General features: G+C 43.5%; 1 protein-coding gene across 4 annotated transcripts in view; it reads right to left on the reverse strand.

Annotated features, from left to right (window-relative positions):
* LOC111964508 (serine/threonine-protein kinase ULK1) overlaps window positions 1-27,195 on the reverse strand; it is a 49,448-nt gene that overhangs the window by 13,442 nt on the left and 8,811 nt on the right. For 2 of the 4 annotated variants that reach the window (XM_070443574.1, XM_070443572.1), the window contains exons 4-15: window positions 20,433-20,465; window positions 16,465-16,501; window positions 13,808-13,981; window positions 10,552-10,625; window positions 10,331-10,432; window positions 9,675-9,733; window positions 9,259-9,341; window positions 9,099-9,149; window positions 8,866-8,954; window positions 4,683-4,845; window positions 4,408-4,471; window positions 806-892 (exon numbers count right to left, since the gene is read on the reverse strand). In XM_070443574.1, coding sequence (XP_070299675.1) covers window positions 806-892; window positions 4,408-4,471; window positions 4,683-4,845; window positions 8,866-8,954; window positions 9,099-9,149; window positions 9,259-9,341; window positions 9,675-9,733; window positions 10,331-10,432; window positions 10,552-10,625; window positions 13,808-13,981; window positions 16,465-16,501; window positions 20,433-20,465 — 1,016 coding nt within the window. Of the gene's footprint in view, window positions 1-805; window positions 893-4,407; window positions 4,472-4,682; window positions 4,846-8,865; window positions 8,955-9,098; window positions 9,150-9,258; window positions 9,342-9,674; window positions 9,734-10,330; window positions 10,433-10,551; window positions 10,626-13,807; window positions 13,982-16,464; window positions 16,502-20,432; window positions 20,466-23,924; window positions 25,611-27,195 lie in introns of those variants that run through there. The other 2 variants (XM_070443575.1, XM_070443573.1) reach the window with 2 other exon arrangements.

Genomic DNA, 27,195 nt, shown 5'->3' on the forward strand with positions numbered 1-27,195 from the left:
CTATATGGATTCCGATTTGATAATGCAATTTTATTGCTATTTGATGTTCCAAAAATATTGCTCACTGCTGCAGAGAGAAAATTTGTTTTAAATCAGTCATGGAAATAAGAGCTGAAAACATATTGGCTCACTACTTTTTTTTTTTTTTTTTGCTGTGTAGATTGATGAGGAAAACAAATCATTTAATACATTTTAGAATAAGGCTGGAACGTAACAAAACGTGGAAAAAGTCAAGGGGTCTGAATACTTTCCGAATGCACTGTAGTAGGCCTAGCCTGTAGAATGGGATCATGCTCTTTTTAATTGAGGCCATCAAAACTCTGTTCTCTCACACAATTGCATAGCCTATAGAAATGTTGCACAACATGAGCTCATGGGCTCTCATGCAGTGTTTGATAAGACATTTGCTGATGTCAGAGTGATTAGAGCGACAGAGTGCTGAGTACCAGGCAGTTAGCAAGTTTGGTAGGCTACTAAATGACCATCAGCAGCATCAGAGACTAAACGGTCACGTGGAATTTGACTGCGGTCATGACCTGTGACCGCCGGTGTGGCGGTAATATGGTCACCGTAACAGCCGTACCCATCACTACTACTGACCTAACATCTTTTTGCCATCAAGCCTTACAAACGAATCCCCCTACTCTAGAAGGGTATCATTGGCCTGGGCTTCCAGTGCACAATACACATTGACTCACCCAGCTGCCAGAGTGAGGGAACTGGCATTAGCATGTCATGGTTTAAGTATGTCTGAACACTGAGAATAAGTGAATCCCTTTCCAGTAAGAGTGTGATCAGATCTTACCTGATGGGACTGCGGGAGCCACTGTAGGAGGGGGAGTGGGGRGGGGTCTTGCCCTGACTGCCCAGGCCACCAGAGGCCAGTAGAGAGCTGAGGAGGAGGAGACAAGAGTTTAGTGGCTCTAATATATTATTAATAAGTGGGATTGTTCTTAAGCCGGTTTCACATTGGCATTTCCCAACAGCATTGTGTACAGGTGCCCACATAAGACCAATGTTAGGGCTGGGGAATGGGGAACCTTGCGATACTTAGGTGCCAATACGATATGTATTGCGATTCCCACGATTCTATATGTAAAGCAATTCGATACTGCTATTTTATTGTAATTTGATGTTCCAAACATATTGCTCAGTATAAGTCTGCTGCAGAGAGACAAGAGATAGCATGGGAAAATACATTTTGATCAGTCAGGAAATAAAAGTGCTGAAAACATGGCTTACTATTTAAAAAGAAGAAAAAGCTATAGAATGAAAGATACCAGAGTTTTGGCGCAGGAACAGCTGATATATAGATAGATATATAAACTTAGCAAAAAAAGAAACGTCCCTTTTTCAGCACCCTGTCTTTCAAAGATAATTTTTAAAAATCCAAATAACACAGATCTTCATTGTAAAGGGTTTAAGTACTGCAGTGCATCTCCTCCTCATGGACTGCACCAGATTTGCCAGTTCTTGCTGTGAGATGTTACCCCACTCTTCCACCAAGGCACCATTCCCGCCAGAAATGCCCGGGAACTTGCAGGCACTAGCCCTCACCCTCCGATCCAACAGGTCCCAGACGTGCTCAATGGGATTCAGATCCGGGCTCTTCGCTAGCCATGGCAGAAAACTGACATTCCTGTCTTGCAGGAAATCACGCACAGAACGAGCAGTATGGCTGGTGGCATTGTCATGCTGGAGGGTCATGTCAGGATGAGCCTGCAGGAAGGGTACCACATGAGGGAGGAGGTAACGCACAGCGTTGAGATTGCCTGCAATGACAACAAGCTCAGTCCAATGATGCTGTGACACACCGCCCRAGACCATGACTGACCCTCCACATCGATTCCGCTCCAGAGTACAGGCCTTGGTGTAACGCTCATTCCTTCAACGATAAACGCGAATCCGACCATCACCCCTGGTGAGACAAAACCGTGACTTGTCAGTGAAGAGCACTTTTTGCCAGTCCTGTCTGGTCCAGCGACGGTGGGTTTGTGCCCATAGGTGACGTTGTTGCCGGTGATGTCTGGTGAGGAGCTGCCTTACAACAGGCCTACAAGCCCTCAGTCCAGCCTGTCTCAGCCTATTGCGGAGAGTCTGAGCACTGATGGAGGGATTGTGCGTTCCTGGTGTAACTCGGGCAGTTGTTGTTGCTATCCTGTACCTGTCCCGCAGGTATGATGTTCGGATGTACCGATCCTGTGCAGGTGTTGTTACACGTGGTCTGCCACTGCGAGGATGATCAGCTGTCCATCCTGTCTTAGGCCTGTCTCTTATACACATCTAGATGTGTATAAGAGACAGATACAGATCTTGCAATTTCTTGCCCTGGCCACATCTGCAGTTCCCATGCCTCCTTGCAGCATTCCTAAGGCACGTTCACGCAAATGAGCAGGGACCCTGGGCATCTTTCTTTTTGTGTTTTTCAGAGTCAGTAGAAAGGCCTCTTTAGTGTCCTAAGTTTTCATAACTGTGACCTTAATTGCCTACCATCTGTAAGCTGTTAGTGTCTTAACGACCGTTCCACATGTGCATGTTCATTAATTGTTTATGGTTAATTGAACAAGCATGGGAAACGATGTTTAATGCAGCTGGTGACCACACCAGATACTGACTGTTATTTTTGATTTTGACCCCCCCTTTGTTCAGGGATACATTATTTCATTTCTGTTAGTCACATGTCTGTGGAACTTGTTCAGTTTATGTCTCAGTTGTTGAATCTTATGTTCATACAAATATTTACACATGTTAAGTTTGCTGAAAATAAACGCAGTTGACAATGAGAGGACGTTTCTTTTTTTGCTGAGTTTATATCTATATTTTTTTACAAATCGATAGTTGGAATGAAAGTATCGATATACACTGAACAAAAATATAAACGCAACATGTAAAGTGCTGGTCCCATGTTTCATGAGGTGAAGATCCCGGGAAATGTTCCATACGCACAAAAATCTTATTTCTCTCAAATTTTGGGCACAAATTTGTTTACATCCCTGTTAGTGAGCATTTCTCCTTTGCCAAGATGATCCATCGACCTGACAGGTGAGGCATACCAAGAAGCTGATTAAACATCATGATCAATACACAAGTGCAGCTTGTGCTGGGGACAATACAAGGCCATAACACAATGCCACACAACACAATGAAACAGATGTCTCAAGTTGAGGGAGCATGCAATTGGCATCCTGACGGCAGGAATGTCCACCAGAGCTGTTGTCAGATAATTAAATTTCTCTACCAACATCGTTTTAGAGAATTTGGCAGTACGGCCAACCGGTCTCACAACCGCAGACCACATGTAACCACGCCAGCCCAGGACCTCCACATCCGGCTTCTTCACCTGCGGGGTTGCCTGAGACGAGCCARCTCGACAACTGATGAAACGGTGGGTTTGCACAAGTGAAGAATTTATGCACAAACTGTCAGAAACCGCCTCAGGGAAGCTCATCTGCGTGCTCGTTGTCCTCACCAGGGTCTTGACCTGACTGCAGTTCGACATCGTAACCGGAACTGATTCCAGGGGGCAAATGCTCACTGTTGATGGCCAKTGGCACGCTGGAGAAGTGTGCTCTTCACGGATTAATCCTGGTTTCAATTGTACCGGGCAGATGGCGTGTGGGCGAACGGTTTGCTGATGTCAAAGTTGTGAACAGAGTGCCCCATGGTGGTGGTGTTATGGTATGGGCAGGCATAAGCCACGGACAACGAACACAATTACATTTTATCGATGGCAATATGAAACCGATTTCATATATGAATGCACYAAGATACCGTGACAAGATCCTGAGGCCCATTGTTGTGCCTTTCATCCGCCGCCATCACGTGATGTTTCAGCATGATAATGCACAYGCCCATGTCRCAAGGATCTGTAGACAATTCCTAGAAGCTGAAAATGTCCCAGTTCTTCCATGGCCTGCATACTCACCCATTAAGCATGTTTGGGATGCTATGGATCGACGTGTACGACAGCGTGTTCCAGTTCCAGCCGATATCCAGCAACTTCGCACAGCCATTGAAGAGGAGTGGGACAACATTCCACAGGGCACAATCAACAGCCTGATCAACTCTATGTGAAGGAGATGTGTTGTGCTGCATGAGGAAAATGGTGGTCACACCAGATACTGACTGGTTTTCTGATCCACGCCCCTACCTTTTTTTAAAGGTTTCTATGACCAACAGATGCATATCTGTATTACCAGTCATGTGAAATCCAGAGATTAGGGCCTAATTTATTTATTTCAAGTGACTTGATTTCRTTATATGAACTGTAATTCAGTAAAATCGTTGAAATTGTTGCAGGTTGCGTTTATATTTRTGTTCAGTGTAAAATCATCCTAAATAATATTACGATATGRAACTGTATCGATTTTTGCCCCCATCTCTAAAGACCATGTCCATTAAACTCACCCGCTGTTCATCAGACTGTCGTGGAACACCTTCCCAGTAGGCCCGTCAGAGGTGAGCTCACCTGCTGWGAAACCATGGCAACATGTCAAAGAGGAATGACCAGCCAAACTGATGAACCTCAGAATCATCTCAGAAAGTGGACTACACTGCTATTATACCTTCAGAATGAAAGTCATCTAAACAACTTCTCTCACAACCTCTGGATTCTATACACATGACAGACTGAAGAGCTACAAGAACACCACTTAGTGGTTGAGGAATGAGGATGCGCTTACTGGGAAAGTGGACGGGCACCATGACAAAGTCGTCTGTGTCACAAGAGGAGTTCTTGCTGCTGCAGCCTCCTCCAGACGAGTCCTTGAGGAGAAAGCCAGGGGCATCCTGGGTAGGGGAGGCAAGGGTTTTGGCGCGGAGCTGCTGGACCTCAGCCAGAGACTGCTGCAGAGAGAGAGAGAGGAACTATGACCACAGCACTGACTCTGAACAACCCACTATATAGTACACTACCGGTAGTACACTAACGTTCAAAAGTTTGGGGTCARTTAGAAATGTCCTTGTTTTTGAAAGAAGAGCAAACTGGCTCTAACCAGAATAGAAAGAGTGGGAGGCCCCGGTGCACAACTGAGCAAGAGGACAAGTACARTAGAGTGTCTAGTTTGAGAAACAGATGCCMCACAAGTCCTCAACTGGCAGCTTCATTAAATAGTACCCGCAAAACACCAGTCTCAATGTCAACAGTGAAGAGGCGACTCCGGGATGCTGGCCTTCAAGGCAGAGTTCCTCTGTCCAGTGTTTGTGTTCTTTTGCCCATRTTAATCTTTTCTTTTTATTGGCCAGTCTGAGAAATTGCTTTTTATTTGCAACTCTGCCTAGAAGGCCAGCATCCCGGATTCTCCAGACATTTCACGTGTTTTCATGGGTGATTTGCTTCGACAACTGTGATGCAAGACCAGGCCAGCCATCAACAAGACAAGCTGGCAGCGATCAGAGAGGTTTGGCACAAGTGGGTGAAGCGCCTGCCACTCATCTATAACCCAAGTCCAGACATCACAGTGGATGAGCATCTGGWCGCTTTTAGGGGACGCTGCCCATTCAAACAGTACATGCCAAGCCAACCGTCTAAATATGGAATGAAGATATGGGCAGCATGTAATGCCAGGACAAGTTATGCCTGGAACATGCATGTTTCCCCCGGGAAACCTGTTTACGGTGTTCCCGAAAGGAACCAGGGGAAGCGGGTGGTCCTGGAAATGACTGCAGGTCTCCAGGGGTACAACATAACATGTGAGAATTTCTTCACCTCATATGCTTTTGGTCAGGACCAGCTCCAAAAGAAAATGACCACGGTGGGGACGGTCAGAAGGAACAAGCCTGAGTTGCCTAATGCCTTACTCACTACCAAAGACAGGGATCGTTTTTCCTCTAAATTTGCCTTCACCAATACACACTCTCTTGTGTCCTACTGCCTGGAGATAAAGAAGAATGTGCTCGTGTTGACAACTCTGCACCGGGATGCCGCTGTGAGTACCTGGGAGGCAAGAAGCCCAACGCTGTCCTGGATTACAACAGGAACAAAGAGGGAGTACCTGGGAGGCAAGAAGCCCAACACTGTCCTGGATTACAACAGGAACAAAGAGGGAGTACCGTGGGAGGCAGAAGCCCAACACTGTCCTGGATTACAACAGGACAAAGAGGGAGTACCAGGGAGGACAGGAAGCCCACCACTGTCCTGGATTACACCAGGAACAAAGAGGAGTACCTGGGAGGCAAGAAGCCAACACTGTCCTGGATTACAACAGGAACAAAGGGGGTATGTTACTTTTTGTCTTTCAAGTCTCATGTACTTTTTTTTTCTATTACCAGATTGTTTTATCTGCACTATAAAAACAGACATGTTGTTGTTTGGTGAAATGCTCATTGAATTTGTGAACAATATGGAGTCACTTCTATTCATTTGAATATGTAAATATGTTTTAGATGTGATAAATTAAAACAACCTTTGATGCAATTTTTCACGTTACTATGCATGACATGAAGTATCACTTGTATGTACTCATTATTTTATTTACTGATTGTTGCACTTTTGCAGGTTACTGGCACATACTCTTGTAAGAGGATAACGGCACTTGGCCCATGGTGTGTGTTCTTCAACATCCTAGAGTGTCGGCCAACAACGCGTTTGTGGTGTGGAGGAGGTGAATCCAGGCTGGAAGCAGGGGAAATTCTTCAAGAGAAGAATATTCCTAGAAGAGTTGGGGAAAGCCATGGTGGCACCCTCATTCAAAGGCGCCAACACCTTCCTCCAACCCCATCCTCGCTGGATTGGTGAAAGATATACAAGGGCCAGAAGCTAGATCTAGGCTGCCAGAGACGAAGAGCCAAAAGGAAGGAGGTGCAATCTGTGTGCACCAAAGATGTCAAAACGAGCAGTAATGTGCCATAAATGCAGTGCATATATTTGTAAGGCACATGCAACAACCACCATATATTGTCCAACATGTGCTGAGAACACACAAATGTAAGAAAGGATTTGTGAACATCTATGCTGTAATGAATGTTGTATGAGCTGCAGGTTCAAATTGAGGCCCTACATGCCATAAATAGCAAACAGAAGTTCAAAACTTGTAATGTTCATAGAACTTAAGTTGATAAAAAGATCTAACACAACAGGTGATAATAATAATAATATATGTATTATTATGGATTTATAATCAGCTATAATGGGGCAGTCATTTTGGACCGGGAACAAATAATTAACATGAAACGAACACAACAGGAGGGTTAAAGCAAGGCCCCGAACTCTCCTGTATTTTCTGGACTATGCAATGATATGGGCAGCGACCATGTAACCTTTTACAACATACTGGTTATCAAGGGGGAAAGTATTGACGAGTTTAAATTTTTCTTTACTTATCATATTTTTTCACTTGTCTGACCGCTTGCATGATGACGAGTTTCTCACACGACTGTCCTATCTGGGTGTGTTTTTCTAGCCTGAATGATCTGAATCTAGGATTACAGGGACGCTCCACAACTATATTCAATGTGCGAGACAAAATTGAGGCTATGATTAAGAGTGGGAGCTCTTCTCTGTCTGCATTAACAAGGACAACACACAGGTCTTTCCATCATTGTATGATTTTCTGTGTGCAAATTAACTCACGCTTASGGACAATGTCAAATGTGATATAGCGAAGCACCTGAGTGAGTTGGGTGCGCAATTACGCAGGTACATTCCCGAATKGGATGACACAAACAACTGGATTCGTTATCCCTTTCATGTCCTGCCTCCAGTCCACTTATCGATATCTGAACAAGAGAACCTCATCGAAATTGCAACAAGCAGTTCTGTGAAAATGTAATTTAATCAGAAGCCACTGCCAGATTTCTGGATTGGGCTGCGCTCAGATTATCCTGTTTTGGCAAATCGCGTTGTGAAGACATTGATGCTCTTTGCAACCACATACCTATGTGAGAGTGGATTCTCGGCRCTCACTAGCATGACAACTAAATACAGGCACAGACTGTGTGTGGAAAATTATTTAAGACTGAGACTCTCTCCAGTACAACCCAGCATTGCAGAGTTATGTGCATCCTTTCAAGCACACCCTTCTCATTAACCTGTGGTGAGTTATTCACAATTGCCGATGAACAAATAAAGTTTTATATGTAAGATGGTTAAATAAAGAGCAAAARTATTGATTATTATTATAMTATTATTTGTGCCCTGGTCCTATAAGAGCTCTTTGTCACTTCCCATGAGCCGGGTTGTGACAAAACTCACTCATTCTTCTGTTTAATAAATGTATTGTATAGTGTGTGTGTGGCAGGCTTACAGTGATGTCAAAAAACTAAATTTGAGAGTGCGCTTACCCTGGTGCTAGAGGGGGTAAGCATCTGGAAGTTGAATGTTTGAAGGGGTACGGGACTATAAAYAGTTTGGGAACCACTGCTGTAGACTGACCAGGTGAATCCAGGTGAAAGCTATGATCCCTTATTGATGTCACTTGTTAAATCCACTTCATGAAGGAGAGGAGACAGGTTAAAGAAGGACTTTTAAGCCTTGAGACAATTGAGACATGGATTGTGTATGTGTGCCATTCAGAGGGTGAATGGGCAAGACAAAAGTTTTAAGTGCCTTTMAARYGGGTATGGTAGTAGGTGCCAAGCGCACCGGTTTGTGTCAAGAACTGCAACGATGCTAGGTTTTTCACACTCAACAGTTTCCCGTGTGTATCAAGAATGGTRCACCACCCAAAGGGCATCCAGCCAACTTGACACACATGTCGGAAACATTGGAGTCAACATGGGCCAACATCCCTGTGGAATGCTTACGACACCTTGTAGAGTCCATGTCCCGACGAATCGAGGCTGTTCTGAGGGAAAAAGGGAGTGCAAATTAATATTAGGAAAGTGTATAGCACGCATACAAGCATGTACATACACACACACACTCACCGGTGGGGAGGCTAAATGTGAGTTGGAAGAGCTGCTACAGGAGCTTGCTGAAGCAGAGCTGGGAAAGCATGTCATGGTCACAGCAGGAGCTGTATCAAAGAAAAATATCATTATAAATTCTCAAAATAATAAATACATTCTTTCATTTCTCACACTGTCCTCTTCATATGATAGATTGGTTTGGATGTTTCAATTAGGGTTGAGAAGATGGATGCATAAGGACCGTTACTCACTCTTCTTCATGGACGAGCTCGTCTCTAGGAAGGGGTGACAGAAGAACTCCTCTACAATGACAAGAGAAAKAGATTGAAAGTGAGGAACTTCCTACTCAATTTTAAATATCTCTTAAATAATAAGCACTGGTATGACCCCTGTGAGTGTGGCCCCACTGACCAAAGTCCATGCGGTCCTTGTGGTTGCGCTGTAGAAGACCCAGCAGCAGATTCCTCAGGTGACAGGAGGTCTCTCTGGGGATGCTGGGAGGGGAGACAAACAAGTCACCATGAATGCATGATGGTACTTCACACTTCATTCCTGCTGTAACAATTGATCGGGGGCCTGTTTTGCATTTCCCCACAAATGGTTCATGTTAGGAATGTGGTAGCTGATCCTAATCAAATGTTAAAAGCAGTGCGTGAGACTATGATAATCATAAGTCATTTGTAACATATCCTGTGGTCAAATCCAGTCTACCACAGCATTAGTTAATTAACATGGAAGCACCATTCAATACACACTCTCATGTGAAAGGAATCTGTACTCTCTATTTCTAAAAACACACACAACTACTAGAGCTGATCAACACTTACTTGGGGCTGAGGTTCTTGTTTTTCTCATAAAACAGCCGGAGGTCCTGGGGACTGCTAGCCTGTGGGTAGCACACACAGCCACATACACAGGATGAATATGTATGAACTTTCCAATTTGTAAGTCGCTCTGGATAAGAGCGTCTGCTAAATGACTTAAATGTAAATGTACACACAAATGTTAACAGAACAAATCAACTGTGCAAACTTCAGTGTTCGCATGCACACAAGTTAGTTTAAAAAGGGAGTGTAAAGATCTGAAGAGGAAACACAGTCAGCTGATCCTGTCTGCCAGTTTGGATTACTTGCTTTCCTAAGAGCCTTAGGAAAGGCTGGATAAATAGTCTTGTTGTTTTAACTCTAGCTTGTCTACAGTTTGCGATCTCTCACATTATGTGGAAAGAAAAGCCAGTCTGTTCYGGCTAAGCCTAAGAGAAAACCAAAGCTGATTGCTGTCACGCCAGTCTTAAATATTGCATGGCAAGTCAAAAAACAAACTGTGGAAATGACTGTTTCTATCGCCTTCTCACTGAATGACCCCTTTCTGCATTGAGTGGATTCKTTTTAACCATTCAAACACCGCCCCTTTGATTAACCCTTTGAGACGGGTATATGTGGTTATGATTTGAGTCCTATATCATGAGGACTATGGTGCTCACCTGAAACGGGGCTTTCCCAGTCAGACACTGGAACAAAATGGTACCGATGCTCCACAGGTCAGCCTTGGCATCATAGTTCTGAGACATGATGACTTCAGGTGCCTGGTAGATACGGGGGAAACATTTCAGAGACGCACACACGTCAGACACGGTACCTAATGGGACAGATACACACCCTCTGCCTGCCTATGGTCAGGCTGTAATGAACTAGAGGTGCTCACCATGTACATAGGGGACCCACACAGAGTGGCAGCCATCATGTTGTTCTGAAGGTAGCGGGCAAACCCAAAGTCAGCTGGAGAGAGGGATAGAAGGAGAACAGCAGGGGGGGTAAAAAATAAGTTGAGTTAGCAATGTACAAGTGGAGACCACAGCTGTGTACTCAGATACTCAGCAAAACCTTGGGGCGATCACAAAATGTTTGCACTGAGCGGAAAAATGTAATACCAGCTGGGAACGACTGAAGAGGTTACAGTGGAGAGAGGACTCAATTGATTTTCCACTGAGCCACCAAGAGGGCCAGTGACTGGAAGTTTTGTAAGAGATTTTTGAAACCTGTCATCTTACTCTTAATTGACAGGCACTGGAACACCTTTAAATGATACTAGTAACTGTCCTACTTCAGAATATCACACGGTCACAGGGAAAAACAAAATCACCAGTGGTAGCTAAAAAGCCTAACATTCAAGATCAATGGGCAATGAGAAATATCCACACAAAAACACATGTCATCATCACCACTAACTAACTACAGTGTTGCARTGTTAACTTCCTTTCAAAGTGAGCGATCCACACACACAACTGTTTAAAGATGTACTATGCAGAAATCCCTCTGCCATTTCCTGGTTGCTATAATTCTAATAGTTTGCCTAACTAACTTGCCTAATTTTCCATAACCCAAAATATTGTATTTTCAGCTATTTGAAACTGGTGTACAAAACCAAAAAGTAAAAGAGGCAAAAAAAATACACTTTTCTGGTTATCTACCGCTTTTTAGACTTGCTTTCAATGAGAATGACAGACCAATAACTCACATTTCTATGTGCTTTTTGTTGGGTCGCCCAAAAAAAAACWAATTGCAGCTTTAAGAGTGTGTGCGGGTGATCTTGGACCTGAGCAACGTTCAACAGCGGCATGAGGATTATAACACTGRTGTGAGGTATGCTTCAGCCTTCACAAAGGCAATACATTCTGTCTGCAGGATAAATGGGCTTGAGGGATTAATATGAGTGAGTTTTAAAACACAAAAAACGCTGCTCTTTTGTCTTCAGCCCTGCACTAATTCATTCTTCACACAATGGTGATTATCAGCTATTACATGGGTGTCAATTAATTCGGTGGAAAGATGGAACTCGTCGCTATAATTTATATGATGCATTACAGTGCACGTGCATGCACCCACACCCGCACGAGAAGTATTCAGACACCTTGACTTTTTCCACATTTTGTTATATTACAGCCTTACTCTGAAATTGATTCAATTGTTTTGTAATCAATTTGCCCCATAATGCAAAAACTGGTTTTTAAAAATGTTTGCAAATCTATATATATATATATATATATATATATATAAAAAAAACGGAAATATTACATTTACATAAGTATTCAGGCCCTTTACTCAGTACTTTGTTGAAGCACCTTTGGCAGCAATTACAGCCTRGAGTCTTCTTGGGTAGGATGCTACACAAGCTTGGCACACCTGTATTTGGGGAGTTTCTCCCATTCTTCTCTGCAGATCCTCTCAAGCTCGGTCAGGTTGGATGGGGAGCGTTGCTGCACAGCTATTTTCAGGTCTATCCATTGGTCGATTGGGTTCAAGTCCGGGCTCTGGCTGGGACACTCATGGACATTCAGAGACTTGTGTCGAAGCCACTCCTGCGTTGTCTTGGCTGTGTGCTTAGGGTCATTGTATTGTTGGAAGGTGAACCTTCGCCCCAGCCTGAGGTCTTGAGTGCTKCAGGGCAGGTTTTCATCAAGGATCTCTCTGTACTTTGCTCCGTTCATCTTTCCCTCGATCCTYACTAGTCTCCCAGTCCCTGCCACTGAAAAACATCCCCATAGCATGAAGCTGCCACCACCATGCTGGCACCACCATGGTGCCAGGTTTCCTCCAGACGTGACGCTTGGCATTCAGGCCAAAAACAGTTGAATCTTGGTTTCATCAGACCAGAGAATCTTGTTTCTCATGGTCTGAGAGTCCTTAAGGTGTCTTATTGGCAAACTTCAAGCGGGCTGTCATGTGCCTTTTACTGAGGAGTGGCTTCCGTCTGGCCACTATACCATAAAGGCCTGATTGGTAGAGTACTGCAGAGATTGTTGTCCTTTTGGAAGGTTCTCCCATCTCCACAGAGGAACTCTGGAGCTCTGTCAGAATGACCATTGGGTTGTTGATCTCCTCCCTGACCAAAGCCCTTCTCCCCCGATTGGGCGGCCAGCTCTAGGAAGAGTCTTGGTGATTCCAAACTTTTTCCATTTAAGAATCGAAATCGGGGAGACTGTGTTCTTCGGGACCTTCAATGCTGCAGACATTTTATTATTATTATTATTATTACTACCCCCTTTTTCTCCCCGATTTCGATCTTGTCTCATCGGTGCAACTCCCCAATGGGCAAGAGGCGAAGGTCGAGTCATGTGTCCCCCGAAACATGACCCACCAAACCCCGCTTCTTAACACCCACCCACTTAACCCGGAAGCCAGCCGCACCAATGTGTCGGAGGAAAACACCATTTACCTGACGACCGAGGTCAGCCTGCAGGCACCCGGCCCGCCACAAGGAGTCGCTAGAGCGCGTTGAGCCAAGTAAAGCCCCCCCCCCCGGCCAAACCCTCCCCTAACCCGGGCGACGCTGGGTCAATTGTGCGCCGCCCTATGGAACTTCCGATCATGACCGGTTGTGATACAGCCCGGGATCAAACCCGGGTCTGTAGTGATGCCTCTAGCACTGTGATGCAGTGCCTTAGACCACCGCGCCACTCGGGAGGCCCTCTGCAGACATTTTTTGATACCCTTCCCCAGATCTGTGCCYACARATTTCTGTCATGGTGCTCTACGGACAATTCCTTCGACCTCATGGCTTGGTTTTTGCTCTGACATAAACTGTCAACTGTGGGACCTTATATAGACAGGTGTATGCCCTTCCAAATCATGTCCATTCAATTGAATTTACCATAGGTGGACTCCAATCAAGTTGTAAAAACATCAAGGATAATCAATGGAAACAGGATGCACCTGAGCTCAATTTCGAATCTCAGAAAAGGGTCTGAATATTTATGTAAATAAGGTATTTGTTTTTTATATTTTAATACATTTGCAAGAAATTCTAAAAAACGTTTTTGCTTTGTCATTATGTGACATTGCATGTAGATTAATAGATTGTTTTAAAAATGTAATCCATTTTAGAATAAGGCCGTAACGTAACAAAATGTGGAAAAAGTCAAGGGGTCTAAATACTTTCCGAATGCACTGCGCGCACACACCTATCTTGATGCAGGTGTTGGTGGAGTGGGACTTGCGTCCTGTGTGGTAGGAGAGCAGGATGTTCTGGGGTTTGAGGTCTCGGTGGATGATATCCTTGACCTGCAGCACCCTCATGGCTCCGGCTATCTGCTGCAGAAACACCCGGATGGTGTCCTCACTCAGGGTGCCCTTGGCTAGGGGAAAAACAGGGGTGGAGGGGTGGGACAGGACATTCGGTAAGGGAAAATAAAACAAACTATATTAACAGAAAAATCAGACTTGTTCCTGTTCCACGGCAACCTATGAAAACACAGCTTCCCTGAAGCCTGGGACTGCAGTCTAAATAAATAAGCAGCCCAGGGAGAGAGGGCCTAAACTTTCTGTGCTAAACTCAGGACCTGGTTGGTTCAGCCCATACCCTCATTATCCAATGTTACATTACCCTGGCTTTCATTTTCACTTTGCTAACATACCCTTATTCTGATAGTTTGCCTCAATGCTCTAGGTGACGTTCAATTTACAACTAACCCTAACCCAGGCTTAAACCACACAAGCCAMCTCCAGTCATGGTGCGCTCTGAAACCTTCCCCCATTGAGTTTGCCCCACTATGTGCRACAGAGGCCCAAATTAAGGAAAGTCTTGCAAGCAATTCTAATGGGAGGGTCATCCTTGAATTACAGTGGCATATTTTTATATTGAACTGTTTATCAATGATAAAACATAATGGAAGTCCTTTATACTGCAAAACATTATGTTACAATGCTTTGTTTAAGGTACTTAGGGTCCCTGTAGTGATGTTTAGAGTTGTAGTGATATGTTTTGGGCATTTAAGCATAAAACACAGAACGGCCTCCGTTCCTTCTCTTGTTAAAACAAATTGGTCCCTGCTGCGTGCCGACCCGGTTGTAGCGACAAACCTGCAGATTCTGCAATGCTTGTCATGGACTAAAAACTTGATTTTGCGCCAAATCAGTGAGCACCAACCCCCCCAGGTGGGGGAGCCAACAGGAGTGACAACAAAAAGGACAAAAATGAGGGCATTTTCTATGTCATGAGCCAGTCGCACTTCATATGCAATGTAGGCTATGTGATGGTAGCTAGCTAAGTGCACAGACGCAATGCACAAAACACACATACTTTCTCCAAGCTGTAGCTACCCCGGTGATATAGCCTGGACTCGAACCAGGGACTGTAGTGACGCCTCTTGCACTGAGATGCAGTGCCTTAGACCGCTGCGCCACTCGGGAGCCGTAAGTATTGCGACAATTTCAACGTAACATTTTCAATGATTTTACTGAGTTACAGTTCATATAAGGAAATCAGTCAATTGAAATAAATTAATTTAGGCCCTAATCTATTGATTTCAGATTACTGGGCAATCTGAGATAGCTGTGGCATTGTGTTGTGTGACAAAACTGCACATTTTAGAATGGCCTTTTATTGTCCCCAGCACAAGGTGCACCTGTGTAATGATCATGCTGTTTAATCATCTTCTTGATATGCCACACCTGTCAGGTGGATGGATTATCTTGGCAAAGGAAAAATACTCAGTAACAGGGAAGGAAGTAAACAAATTAGCTAGCTAGCTAGTACATAATGTTGTGGTAGCTAGTGAATATGCTAACATTAGCTAGCTATTTAAACATTTGGCAATGGGCTGGCACTGGGAGTATGTGATTATGGAGAGTGAATCAAAAGTTTCTTRGTCATTTTACTAGGTATTTATCTAGCTGTGGCATCTGGCTAGTCTCAACAAGGGCTTTCTACAAAATAGCAACATTAGCTCAGCTAGCTAGCTAGCTAGCCAACAATGGAATCTAGACCATAAACTAAGCAACACATACATGCATTGCCAAACAACGCTTCTGCCACATTATGGTTTGGAGTATTTTAACAAKGCTTTGTGGATGACGACTTCAAGGTCTTTGTTGTGTGAACACAAAAGAGATTGACTGCTGACACTGTTCAGAGGTGCTAATTACKCCCTGGCTAGCGATCGGTAGACAATCCTATGTGTGTGTGTCCTGCTTGAGAGATATCTATTTATTTTGAATGCTAGAAAGTGAAAAAAAGTATTTAATATATTGTATAGATCAAGAAAAAAAGGCTATTCAAATACCTATTTATTTTACTAGTATAATGTGTCATTGGTGTTACCGCCTTGAAAATCACTCATTACAAACATTTACAAGGACCTTGAGCATTCTCTCCTGTGGCAAACTTATTGGGGGAGGGGTCWACATTAAAGAAAATGATTAGCTAATCACACCCTTTTAGTATGTCCTTATTTGTAAGATTCCATTGATAATTTGATAATCCAAAGTGTCACTTGGTGTTACTCAATTTAAATGAAAGTAAATAACATTGTGAGCAAAATGATGAATCATATCACTTCACTAAATTATTTTTAAAGGATTTAATGACCTTAGAACATTTGTGGCCTCCATTTCAGAAAATTCTCACATACCTAAAATATCTCATTGGTGTTACTACTCCTARTGGTGGCACAATGTTATCATAATGGTACATATACTTTGAAGTCATTGAGCTACCAGATGAGTTGATTTAGAAGATGACAGTTCATTTTTRCKAAAATGCCATGCACAAATGCCACCRTAATTCAAGAAAGACCTGAGAGCTTCCCTTGGCGTTTGACAGATGAAACAGTCCACTTACAGTGCAGATAGTCCGCCAGGTCCCCACCATTGCAGTACTAGAGAAAGATGGAAATAAAAAAGAATGACATTAGGAGACATACAGTGCATTGGGAAAGTATTCAGACCCCTTCACTTTTTCCACATMTTGTTACATTACAGCCTTATCCTAAAATTGATWAAAATATTTTTTTTACTCATCAATCTACACACAACACCGCATAATGACAAAGCAAAAACAGGTGTATAGACGTTTTTGAAAATGTATTTCAAATAAAAAAGAAATACCTTATTTACATTAATATTCAGACCCTTTGCTATGAGACTCGATATTGAGCTCAGGTGCATACTTTCCATCGACCATCCTTGAGATGTTTCTAGAACTTGGAGTCCACCTGTGGTAAATTCAATTGATTGGACATGATTTGGAAAGGCACACACACCGGTCTATATACAGTTGAAGTCGGAAGTTTACAGACACCTTAGCCAAATACATTTAAATTCAGTTTATCACAATTTCTGACATTTAATCCGAGTAAAAATTCCCTGTCTTAGGTCAGTTAGGATCACCACTTTATTTTAAGAATGTGAAATGTCAGAATAATAGTAGAGAGAAAGATTTATTTCAGCGTTTATTTCTTTCATCACATTCCCAGTGGGTCAGACGTTTACATACACTCAATTAGAATTTGGTAGCATTGCCTTTAAATTGTTTAACTTCGGTCAAATGTTTTGGGTAGCCTTCCACAAGCTTCCCATAATAAGTTGGGTGAATTTTGGCCCATTCCTCCTGACAGAGCTGGTGTAACTGAGTCAGGTTTGTCGGACTCCTTGCTTGCACATGCTTTTTCAGTTCTGCCCACACATTTTCTATGGGATTGAGGTCAGGGCTTTGTGATGGCCACTCCAATACCTTGACTTTGTTGTCCTTAAGCCATTTTGCCACAACTTTGGAAGTATGCTTGGGGTCATTGTCCATTTGGAAGACCCATTTGCGACCAAGCTTTAACTTCCTGACTGATGTCTTGAGATGTTGCTTCAATATATCCACATAATTTTCCTGCCTCATGAAGCAATCTATTTTGTGAAGTGCACCAGCCAATCCTGCAGCAAAGCACCCCAAAACATGATGCTACCACCCCCGTGCTTCACGGTTGGGATGGTGTTCTTCGGCTTGCAAGCCTCCCCCTTTTTCCTCCGAACATAATGATGGTCATTATGGGCAAACAGTTTTATTTTTGTTTCATCAGACCAGAGGACATTTCTCCAAAAAGTACGATCTTTGTCCCCATGTGCAGTTGCAAACCGTAGTCTGGCTTTTTTTTAATGGTAGTTTTGGAGCAGTGGCTTCTTCCTTGCTGAGCGGCCTTTCAGGTTATGTCGATATAGGACTCGTTTTACTGTGGATATAGATACTTTTGTACCCGTTTCCTCCAGCATCTCCACAAGGTTGTTTGCTGTCGTTCTGGGATTGATTTGCACTTTTCGAAACCAAACTACGTTCATCTCTAGGAGACAGAACGTGTCTCCTTCCTTAACGGTTTGACGGCTGCTTGGTCCCGTGGTGTTTAAACTTGCGTACTATTGTTTGTACAGATGAACGTGGTACCTTCAGGCGTTTGGAAATTGCTCCCACGGATGAACCAGATTTGTGGAGGTCTACAATTCTTTTCTGAGGTCTTGGCTGATTTCTTTTGATTTTCCCATGATGTCAAGCAAAGAGGCATGGAGTCTGATAGGCCTTGAAATACATCCACAGGTACACCTACAATTGACTCAAATGATGTKAATTAGCCCATCAGAAGCTTCTAAAGCCATGACATCCTTTTCTGGAATTTTCTAAGCTGTTTAAAGGCACAGTCAACTTAGTGTATGTAKARTTCTGARCCACTGGAATTGTGAGACAGTGAATTATAAGTGAAATAATCTGTCTGTAAAAAATTGTTGGAAAAATTACRTMTCTTGCACAAAGTAGATGTCCTAACTGACTTGCAAAAWCTATAGTTTGTTAACAAGAAATTTGTGGAGTGGTTGAAAAATGAGTTTTAATGACTCCAACCTAAGTGTATGTAAACTTCCAACTTCAACTGTAGGTCCCATAGTTGACAGTGCAAGTCTGATCAAAAACCAAGCCATGAGGTCTCAGGAATTCCCTGAAGAGCTACAAGACAGGATTGTGTTGAGGCACAGATCTGGGCAAAGATACCAAKAAATATCTGCAGCATTGAAGGTCCCCAAGAACACAGTGGTCTCCATCATTCTTAAATGGAAGAAGTATGGAACCACCAAGACTCCTCCTAGAGCTGGCCGCCTGGCCAAACTGAGCAACCGGGGGAGAAGGGTACTTGGTCAGGGAGGTGACCAAGAACCCGATGGTCACTCTGACAGAGCTCCACAGTTCCTCTGTGGAACCTTCAAGAAGGACAACTATCACTGCAGCACTCCACCAATCAGGCCTTTATGGTAGAGTGACACATCCGGCCCGTGATTGGAAGTCCCATAGGGTGGCGCACAATTGGCTCAGCGTCATCCAGGTTTGGCCGGGGTAGGCCGTCATTGTTATTAAGAATTAGTTCTTAACTGACTTGCCTAAAAATAAATGTAAAAAAGACAGAAGCCACTCCTCAGTAAAAGCCCCATGATAGCCCACTTGGAGTTTGCCAAATATGCACTTAAAGGACTCGCAGACCATGAGAAACAAGATTCTCTGGTCTGATGAAACCAAGATTGAACTCTTTGGCCTGAATGCCAAGCATCACGTCTGGAGGAAACCTGGCACCATCCCTACGGTGAAGCATGGTGGTGGCAGCATCATGCTGTGGGGATGTTCTTCAGCGGCAGGGACTGGGAGACTAGTCAGGATCGAGGGAAAGATGAACAGAGCAAAGTACAGAAAGATCCTTGATGAAAACCTGCTCCATAGCGCTCAGGWCCTSAGACTGGGGCGAKYGTTCARCTTCCAACAGYACAARGWCCCTAAGCACACAGCCAAGACAATGCWGGAGTGYCRRCGGGAGATGTCTCTGAAGGTCCTTGAGTGGCCTAGCCAGAGCCCGGACTTGAACCCGATCAAACATCTCTGGATAGACCTGAAAATAGCTGTGCAGCGACGCTCCCCATCCAARCTGACAGAGCTTGAGAGGATCTGCAGAGAAGAATGGGAGAAACTCCCCAAATACAGGTGTGCCAAGCTTATAGCTTCATACCCTAGAAGACTTGAGGCTGTAATTGCTCCCAAAGGTGCTTCAAAAAGTACTGAGTAAAGCTATATTTAAATTTTTTAATACATTTTTWWAAATGTCTAAAAACCTGTTTTTGCTTTGTCATTATGGGGTATTGTGTGTGTAGATTGATGAGGGAAAAATATAATTTAATACATTTTAGAATAAGGCTGTACCATAACAAAATGTGGAAAAAGTCAAGAGGTCTGAATACTTTCCAAATGCACTGTATATAGCCAGTAGCCTCCCAAACAAGGCCTATCTGAAATATGAAAATAATCAATGAAATCACCAGGTAGCCTATTGTTCTGGCAAAGATGCGTCCGTAGCAGATTGCTAAACTGTATTTTATATGGAGAATATAAAATGTAGAACTACTATGTTTTTGCCAGACAAAACCGGAGAAAATAAAACAAGTGCCTTTGCGCGCCAATGCTGATGACTGGTCATTGGTCAACAGTCAAGACACAATATTTTGGTTCTGAAGCACGTTATATGTCTTTGAGACAAGAATTTGGTGCAATACCATAGGCCTATGTTAGTAACCAAATAGAATAGGCAAAGACATAAATATAAAATAGGTATATGTAGCCTATTAATATATATAGAAAACAATATGTATTTTTCCTATTCAGCTTCACACTTGCGACCTCTATCAAAACCTTCTTGCGACCACCGGGATGAGAACCACTGAGTTAGAGCAYGAGTGTGTGTGTTGAACCTGACACCAAAACAAGGGCAAAAGACAAAAATTACACAAGTAGCTTACCTCCATGACCAGGTACACAGAACTGGCCGTTTCCTAGAGAGAGACAAACAAACACAAGTCAGGGTTGTGGCAGACGACAAGAGAAAAAAAAACAATACAGGTGTCTGGGGTTTTAGCATGTCAACACTTACAATAGGAATGTTGTGACTGTGTGTTATAGAGCAGGAGGTGCTGAAGGCACATACTTGTGCTCGGTGACATAACTAGATGGTTACTGTTTCCCTGAAGTAGGAGAGGTAAATGAAAAGTGATGACTACTGTGAACAGGGACACTTCTAGAGAAGGATATGTTCAGTCAGAAGTTGATGTTAGTCAAATAAAAGTCTACCTCACTGGAACTTATGTTCCCATCTTATTTGACATAATCCACTATAATGACTACTGACCTTTCAAGTGGTTTGAGATCAACCCGGAGGTAAAGAATTAATGACACGTCGCTACTCGCTAGCCTAAATCTCTGGGTCATCCATGCGGAGTTAACAGGTTTAAGGTACGGGCCATGTCTGCTCGYAAGTCACGGAGGTTAGTGCAGAACAGGAGTGGTCAAGAGGTCACAAAACCTCCCCCCGTTGTGCCGGCTGAAGTGTGAACTATGCTAAAGCTAAAGGAATTGTCTGAGTCGTCACACTCATTCAGCTAAATGTAAAGAGGATCAATATCCGGGTTCTCTACAACAATAGAACATCAATAGAACTGAGCTCATCGCACATCATACTGAGAGCAAGGATTAGGCCACAGAGCCATATCAAGAGCAAACAACATGGGGGGGTGCATGACAAACAAACAGGAAAATGACAATTTCGGAACTAATAGGCCAGTCGTCGCCCATAGCAACAAGTTGGCACATCAGGCTGAGTCTGCATTACAACTAATTGGATTTTGTGGTGGGGGGGACAGCTCGACTTGGCTGACAAAGGCAAAATATTGGATCACCAGGGAGGTTCACTGTTAAAGAGAGGGTACAAGTCTGTCGTCTGAAACCACAACTAATGCTCTTCGAGAGAGCACAAACAAACAGAGTCAMAAGCCTGAGTCACACCATCATATTATGCCAACCTCAGAAGCGTGGCTGCTTTTTGCCACTAAAAACAAATGGGCATTACTGAGCCCAAACAACCATTTTGTCTCTCTCATTTTTACCAACAGCATGTCAGCCATAGCACAGGCCTTACAAAAACAAGACAGTGCAGCCCACTTGAAAAAGCCCTCTTATCAAATAGCAACAGATGACTCTGCTRTTTCTCCCTCTCTAGGTCTCTTTCAACAGCCAATCAGAGCTGAGTAATGGCTCATCCCAGAGTTAACTACTGCCGAGTCAGCGCTTCTGAAGTTGTCTTTTTGGCCATGTTGGTGATTGCAGCCAGCAAGCCAGCCATCTGGTTTCCATTGTGCTTTGCCAGGCAGGCAGGGCCAGACATACTTGTCTACCCGAGGTGGTTTTGGCTTACTGACCTGGTAACATCTCCTGTTTATGACAACCAGCCTATAACAGAGCACAAACAGTGTCAGCTGTGTAAAATKATGCAGCGCTCCTCCCCAATGCTACGTGCCGAGAAAAGTGTAGGCCTACATGCCAGCCAGGGAGGTGATAAAACTGCCCTGCTCTAAAATCCTGCAGGGGCTGAGATACTGTACACAGGATAACAGGACATATTAACACTTTAGTGATTGACAGAGCTCACCAACTGGAGTGTAGAGTAGGACAATACACTACCCCTCTAATTGGACCCTTCCAAATAGGTCTCACTCTGTTTGCCAACAAAGTAGGCCTCATGACTTTGGTTAGCTTCCCGTTCCACAACACTGTTACCCTAGCCTAGTTCGTACCCTTGCAAGAGTGTGGGAACTCAAAGTTAACAACGGTCCACGCCGGGAAAAAATATTGGTAAACTGAAAGTTGTCTGTTCTTTCGACKAATTCATTGGTCGAAATTTTAAAACGTATATTTTTTCATATACAGTGCATTTGGAAAGTATTCAGACCCCTCCACTTTTTCCACATTTTGTTACGTTATAGCCTTATTCTAAAATGGATTAAACAAAAAAATGTCCTCATCAGTCTACACACATTACTCAATCACTTTTCACAGTTACTGTTTACAGGCCTCCTGGGCCGTATACAGCGTTCCTCACTGAGTTCCTATCGGACCTTCTAGTCATAGCAGATATTCACATTTTTGGTGACTTTAAAATTCACATGGAAWAGTCCACAGACCCACTCCAAAAGGGTTTCGGAGCCATCATCGACTCAGTGGGTTTTGTKCAACATGTCTCTAGACCTACTCACTGCCACAAACATACTCTGGACCTAGTTTGTCCAGTGGAATATTGTGGCTCTTAATTAGGGATGCACGATATCAGAATCGGCCGATATTAGCTAAAAATGGCAACATCGGTATCGGCCCGTCTAGTTTAATGTGTCTAGTTTAATATGTCTAGTTTAACACGGATGTTAAAAACCGATGTCAAAGCTACCGCGCATACCTATGTACCTACGTTACATAGGTATGCGCGGTAGCTTTGACATCGGTAATGACGCCATGTAAACTTTTGCGCTACACATGCAACACAGCATTCTAGCCAACAATGTCTGMTGTGTGGATCGAGCAGTCAACAAGTCGAGCAGTCATTTCAAAGAGTAAGAAAATTTCAGCGAGACAACTCAAAGGCGAAATCCATTAAAGCCAAGATAATGGAATTAATTTTCCTTGCCGATCAATCGTTCTCTGTCGTGGGTGATGTTGGCTTTCGCCGACTGGTCGAGCACCGGTACACACTACGAAGTGCGCTATTTTTCAGATGTTGCCCTACCGGAGTTACACAGTAATAGTGTCACTGCCATAAGCTTCACTACATACATACATACAATGGAACGTTGTTTGGGTCTTTGCGTGTCAAAAAAGATACAGTAGCACTGTCAAAGCTGTACAAAAAAGTCTGCAAACAAGCAAACGRCGGCCACGAACGATGTGTTTACAATACCGCGTTGGTAATAAGCATAATTTGTTCCACCGCAACTTCTGGGGTAGCTAGCTTTAGCTTGGTACCTAGCTAGCACCAATACAACCAGCCTAAAAACAATGACCAGTAGAAACTGCAGTCATTTTCATTATTCTTAGCAATGATTTAGGAATCCCTGTGAGTAAGTATTAGCTAGGTTGCCACTTGTTGTTCGCCTATTGAAATGGAACTTCAGTTCATGAAAATAAATAGCCAGCTACTTAACCCTGTTGCCCAAAGCTAACGTTATAAGCAGCCAGCTAGCTTCATCTGGCTAGTGAGGCTCGACCGGACCGGGTTATGTGTTGTGTAGTGTTATGTGTAGTGTTAAGGATGGCGCCGAAGAACATGGCTGACGTTTTACATTCTCCCAACCGCTTGTGCTATTTTAATTTTTTTTGCGTTTTGCGTTACTTATTGTGTACATAATGTTGCTGCTACCGCCTCTTATGACCGAAAAGAACTTCTGGACATCAGAAAAGCGATTACTCACCGCGAACTGGAAGAAATTCTTTCCTTTAATGAGTCCGACGAGAAGGATATCCTGCTTTCACTGGAACAGGCCCAGATCCACACCTTTTTCGTGAAGAAAAGACGCCGGAAAAGGGTTCGCAGATCGGGCATCCTTCTGAAAATCCGGAGGCGAGCGAGCAAACTCCCACTGCCTTCAATTATTCTTGCTAATGTGCAATCATTGGACAATAAATTGGACAACCTASGATTAAGATTATTTTACCAATGGTAACATCTTATGTTTCACCGAGACGTGGCTGWACGAAGATATGGACAATATAGAGCTAGCAGGATTTTCCATGCCCCGGCAGATTTTCCCCACCCCCTTACCAGAGTACTGCCCAGTACATCACTGGGGCAAAGCTTCCTGCCATCCAGAACCTCTATACCAGGCGATGTCAGAGAAAGGCCCTAAAAATACTARTACATAGGGTAGTGCGAACGGCCCAATACATCATTGGGACCAAGCTTCCTGCCATCAGGACCTATAGAATAGGCGGTGTCAGAGGAAAGCCCATGAAATTGTCAGAGACTCCAGTCACCCAAGTTAAAGACGGTTTTCTCTGCTACCGCATGGCAAGCGTTACCGGAGCGCCAAGTCTATGACCAAAAGGCTCCTCAACAGCTTCTACCCCCAAGCCATAAGACTGCTGAACAATTCATAAAATCGCCACTGGACAATTTACATTTACATTATTTTCTTCTTCTTGAACTGCACTGTTGGTTAAGGGCTTGTAAGTAAGCATTTCACGGTAAAGTATACACTTGTTGTATTCGGCGCATGTGACAAATCAATCAAATGTATTTATAAAGCCCTTCTTACATCAGCTGATGTCACAAAGTGCTGTACAGAAACCCAGCCTAAAACCCCAAYCAGCAAGCAATGCAGGTGTAGAAGCACGGTGGCTAGGAAAAACTCCATAGAGAGGCCAGAACCCAGGAAGAAACCTAGAGAGGAACCAGGCTATGAGGGGTGGCCAGTCCTCTTCTGGCTATGCCGGGTGGAGATAACAGAACAGGAAAATATGGGATATCGGTTTCGGCCAAAAATGTAATGTTGGTGCATCACTAATCTTAATGTTTTTCCTCATAATCCTGGACTATCGGACCACCTTTTTATTACATTTGCAATCGCAACAAATAATCTGCTCAGGCCCCAACCAAGGATCCTCAAAAGCCATGCTATAAWTTCTTGGACAACCCAAAGATTCCTAGATGCCCTTCCAGACTCCCTCCACCTACCCAAGGACGTCAGAGTACAACAATCGGTTAACCACCTAACTGAGGAACTAAATTTAACCTTGCGTAATACCCTAGATGCAGTCGCACCCCTAAAAACAAAAAACATTTGTCATAAGAAACTAACTCCCTGGTATACAGAAAATACCTGAGCCCTGAAGCAAGCTTACAGAAAATTGAAACGGAAATGGCGCTACACCAAACTGGAAGTCTTCCAATTAGCTTGGAAAGACAGTACCGTGCAGTATCAAAGAGCCCTCACTGCTGCTCGATCATCCTATTTTTACAACTTGAGGAGAATAAGCACAAACCAAAAGGTATTTTTGATACTGCCGCAAAGCTAACTWAAAAGCAGCATTCCCCAAGAGAGGATGGCTTTCACTTCAGCAGTGATAAATTCATGAACTTCTTTGACGAAAAGATCATGATCACTAGAAAGCAAATTACGGACTCCTCTTTAAAAGTGGCAGTAATAAAGCCTCTCTTGAAAAACCCAAACCTTGACCCAGAAAATATAAAATTCTAATCGGCCTATATCGAATCTCCCATTCCTCTGAATTTTTTTTGAAAAAGCTGTTGTGCAGCAACTCACTCCCTTCCCGAAGACAAACAATGTATACGAAATGCTTCAGTCTGGTTTTAGACCCCAACATAGCACTGAGACTGCACTCGTGAAGGTGGTAAATCACCTTTTAATGGAGTCAGACCAAGGCTCTGCATCTGTCCTCGTGCTCCTAGACCTTAGTGCTGCTTTTGATACCATCGATCACCACATTCTTTTGGAGAGATTGGAAATCCAAATTGGTCTACACGGACAAGTTCTGGCCTGGTTTAGATCTTATCTGTCGGAAAGATATCAGTTTGTCTCTGTGGATGCTTTGTCCTCTGACAAATCAACTGTACATTTCGGTGTTCCTCAAGGTTCCGTTTTAGGACCACTATTATTTTCACTATATATTTACCTCTTGMWGATATCATTCGGAGACATAATGTTAACTTTCACTGCTATGCGGACAATACACAGCTGTACATTTCGATGAAACCTGGTGAAGTTCCAAAATTGCCCTCCCTGCAAAGCCGTTGTTTCAGACATAAGGAAGTGGATGGCAGCAATTTTTCAAACTTTTAAACTCGGACAAAACAGAGTTCTTAGTTCTTGGTCCCAAGAAACAAAAACATCTTCTGTTGGATCTGACAATTAATCTTGATGGTTGTACAGTCCTCTCAAATAAAACTGTGAAGGACCTCGGCGTTACTCTGGACCCTGATCTCTCTTTTGACTAACATATCAAGACTGTTTCAAGGACATCTTCGCATCTTCGTAACATTGCAAAAATCTGAAACTTTCTGTCTAAAAATGGTGCAGAAAAATGTATCCATGCTTTTGTCACTTCTAGATTAGACTACTGCAATGCTCTACTTTCCGGCTAACTGCACTAAATAAACTTCAGTTAGTGCCAAACACGACAGCTAGTATCTTGACTAGAACATAAAAAATGTATCATATTACTCCAGTGCTAGCCTCTCTACACTGGCTTCCTGTTAAGGCTAGGGCTGATTTCAAGGTTTTACTGCTAACCTACAAAGCATTACATGGGCTTGCTCCTACCTATCTTTCCGATTTGGTCCTCCCATACATACCTACACGTACGCTACGGTCACAAGACACAGGCCTCCTTATTGTGCCTAGAATTTCTAAGCAAACAGCTGGAGGCAGGGCTTTCTCCTATAAAGCTCCATGTTTATGGAATGGTCTGCCTATCCAAGTGAGAGACGCAGACTCTGTCTCGACCTTTAAGTCTTTATTGAACACTCATCTCTTCAGTAGGTCCTATGATTGAGGGTAGTCTGGCCCAGGGGTGTCAAGGTGAACGGAAAGGCACTGGAGCGACGATCCGCCCTTGCTGTCTCTGCCTGGCCGATTCCCCTCCCTCCACMGGGATTATCTGCCTCTAACKCTATTACGGGGACTGAGTCACTGGCTTACTGGTGCTCTTCTATGCCGTCCCTAG

The sequence above is a fragment of the Salvelinus sp. IW2-2015 genome, linkage group LG5 (assembly GCF_002910315.2).
Source record: "Salvelinus sp. IW2-2015 linkage group LG5, ASM291031v2, whole genome shotgun sequence".
In the NCBI taxonomy this organism is placed as follows: Eukaryota; Metazoa; Chordata; class Actinopteri; order Salmoniformes; family Salmonidae; genus Salvelinus; species Salvelinus sp. IW2-2015.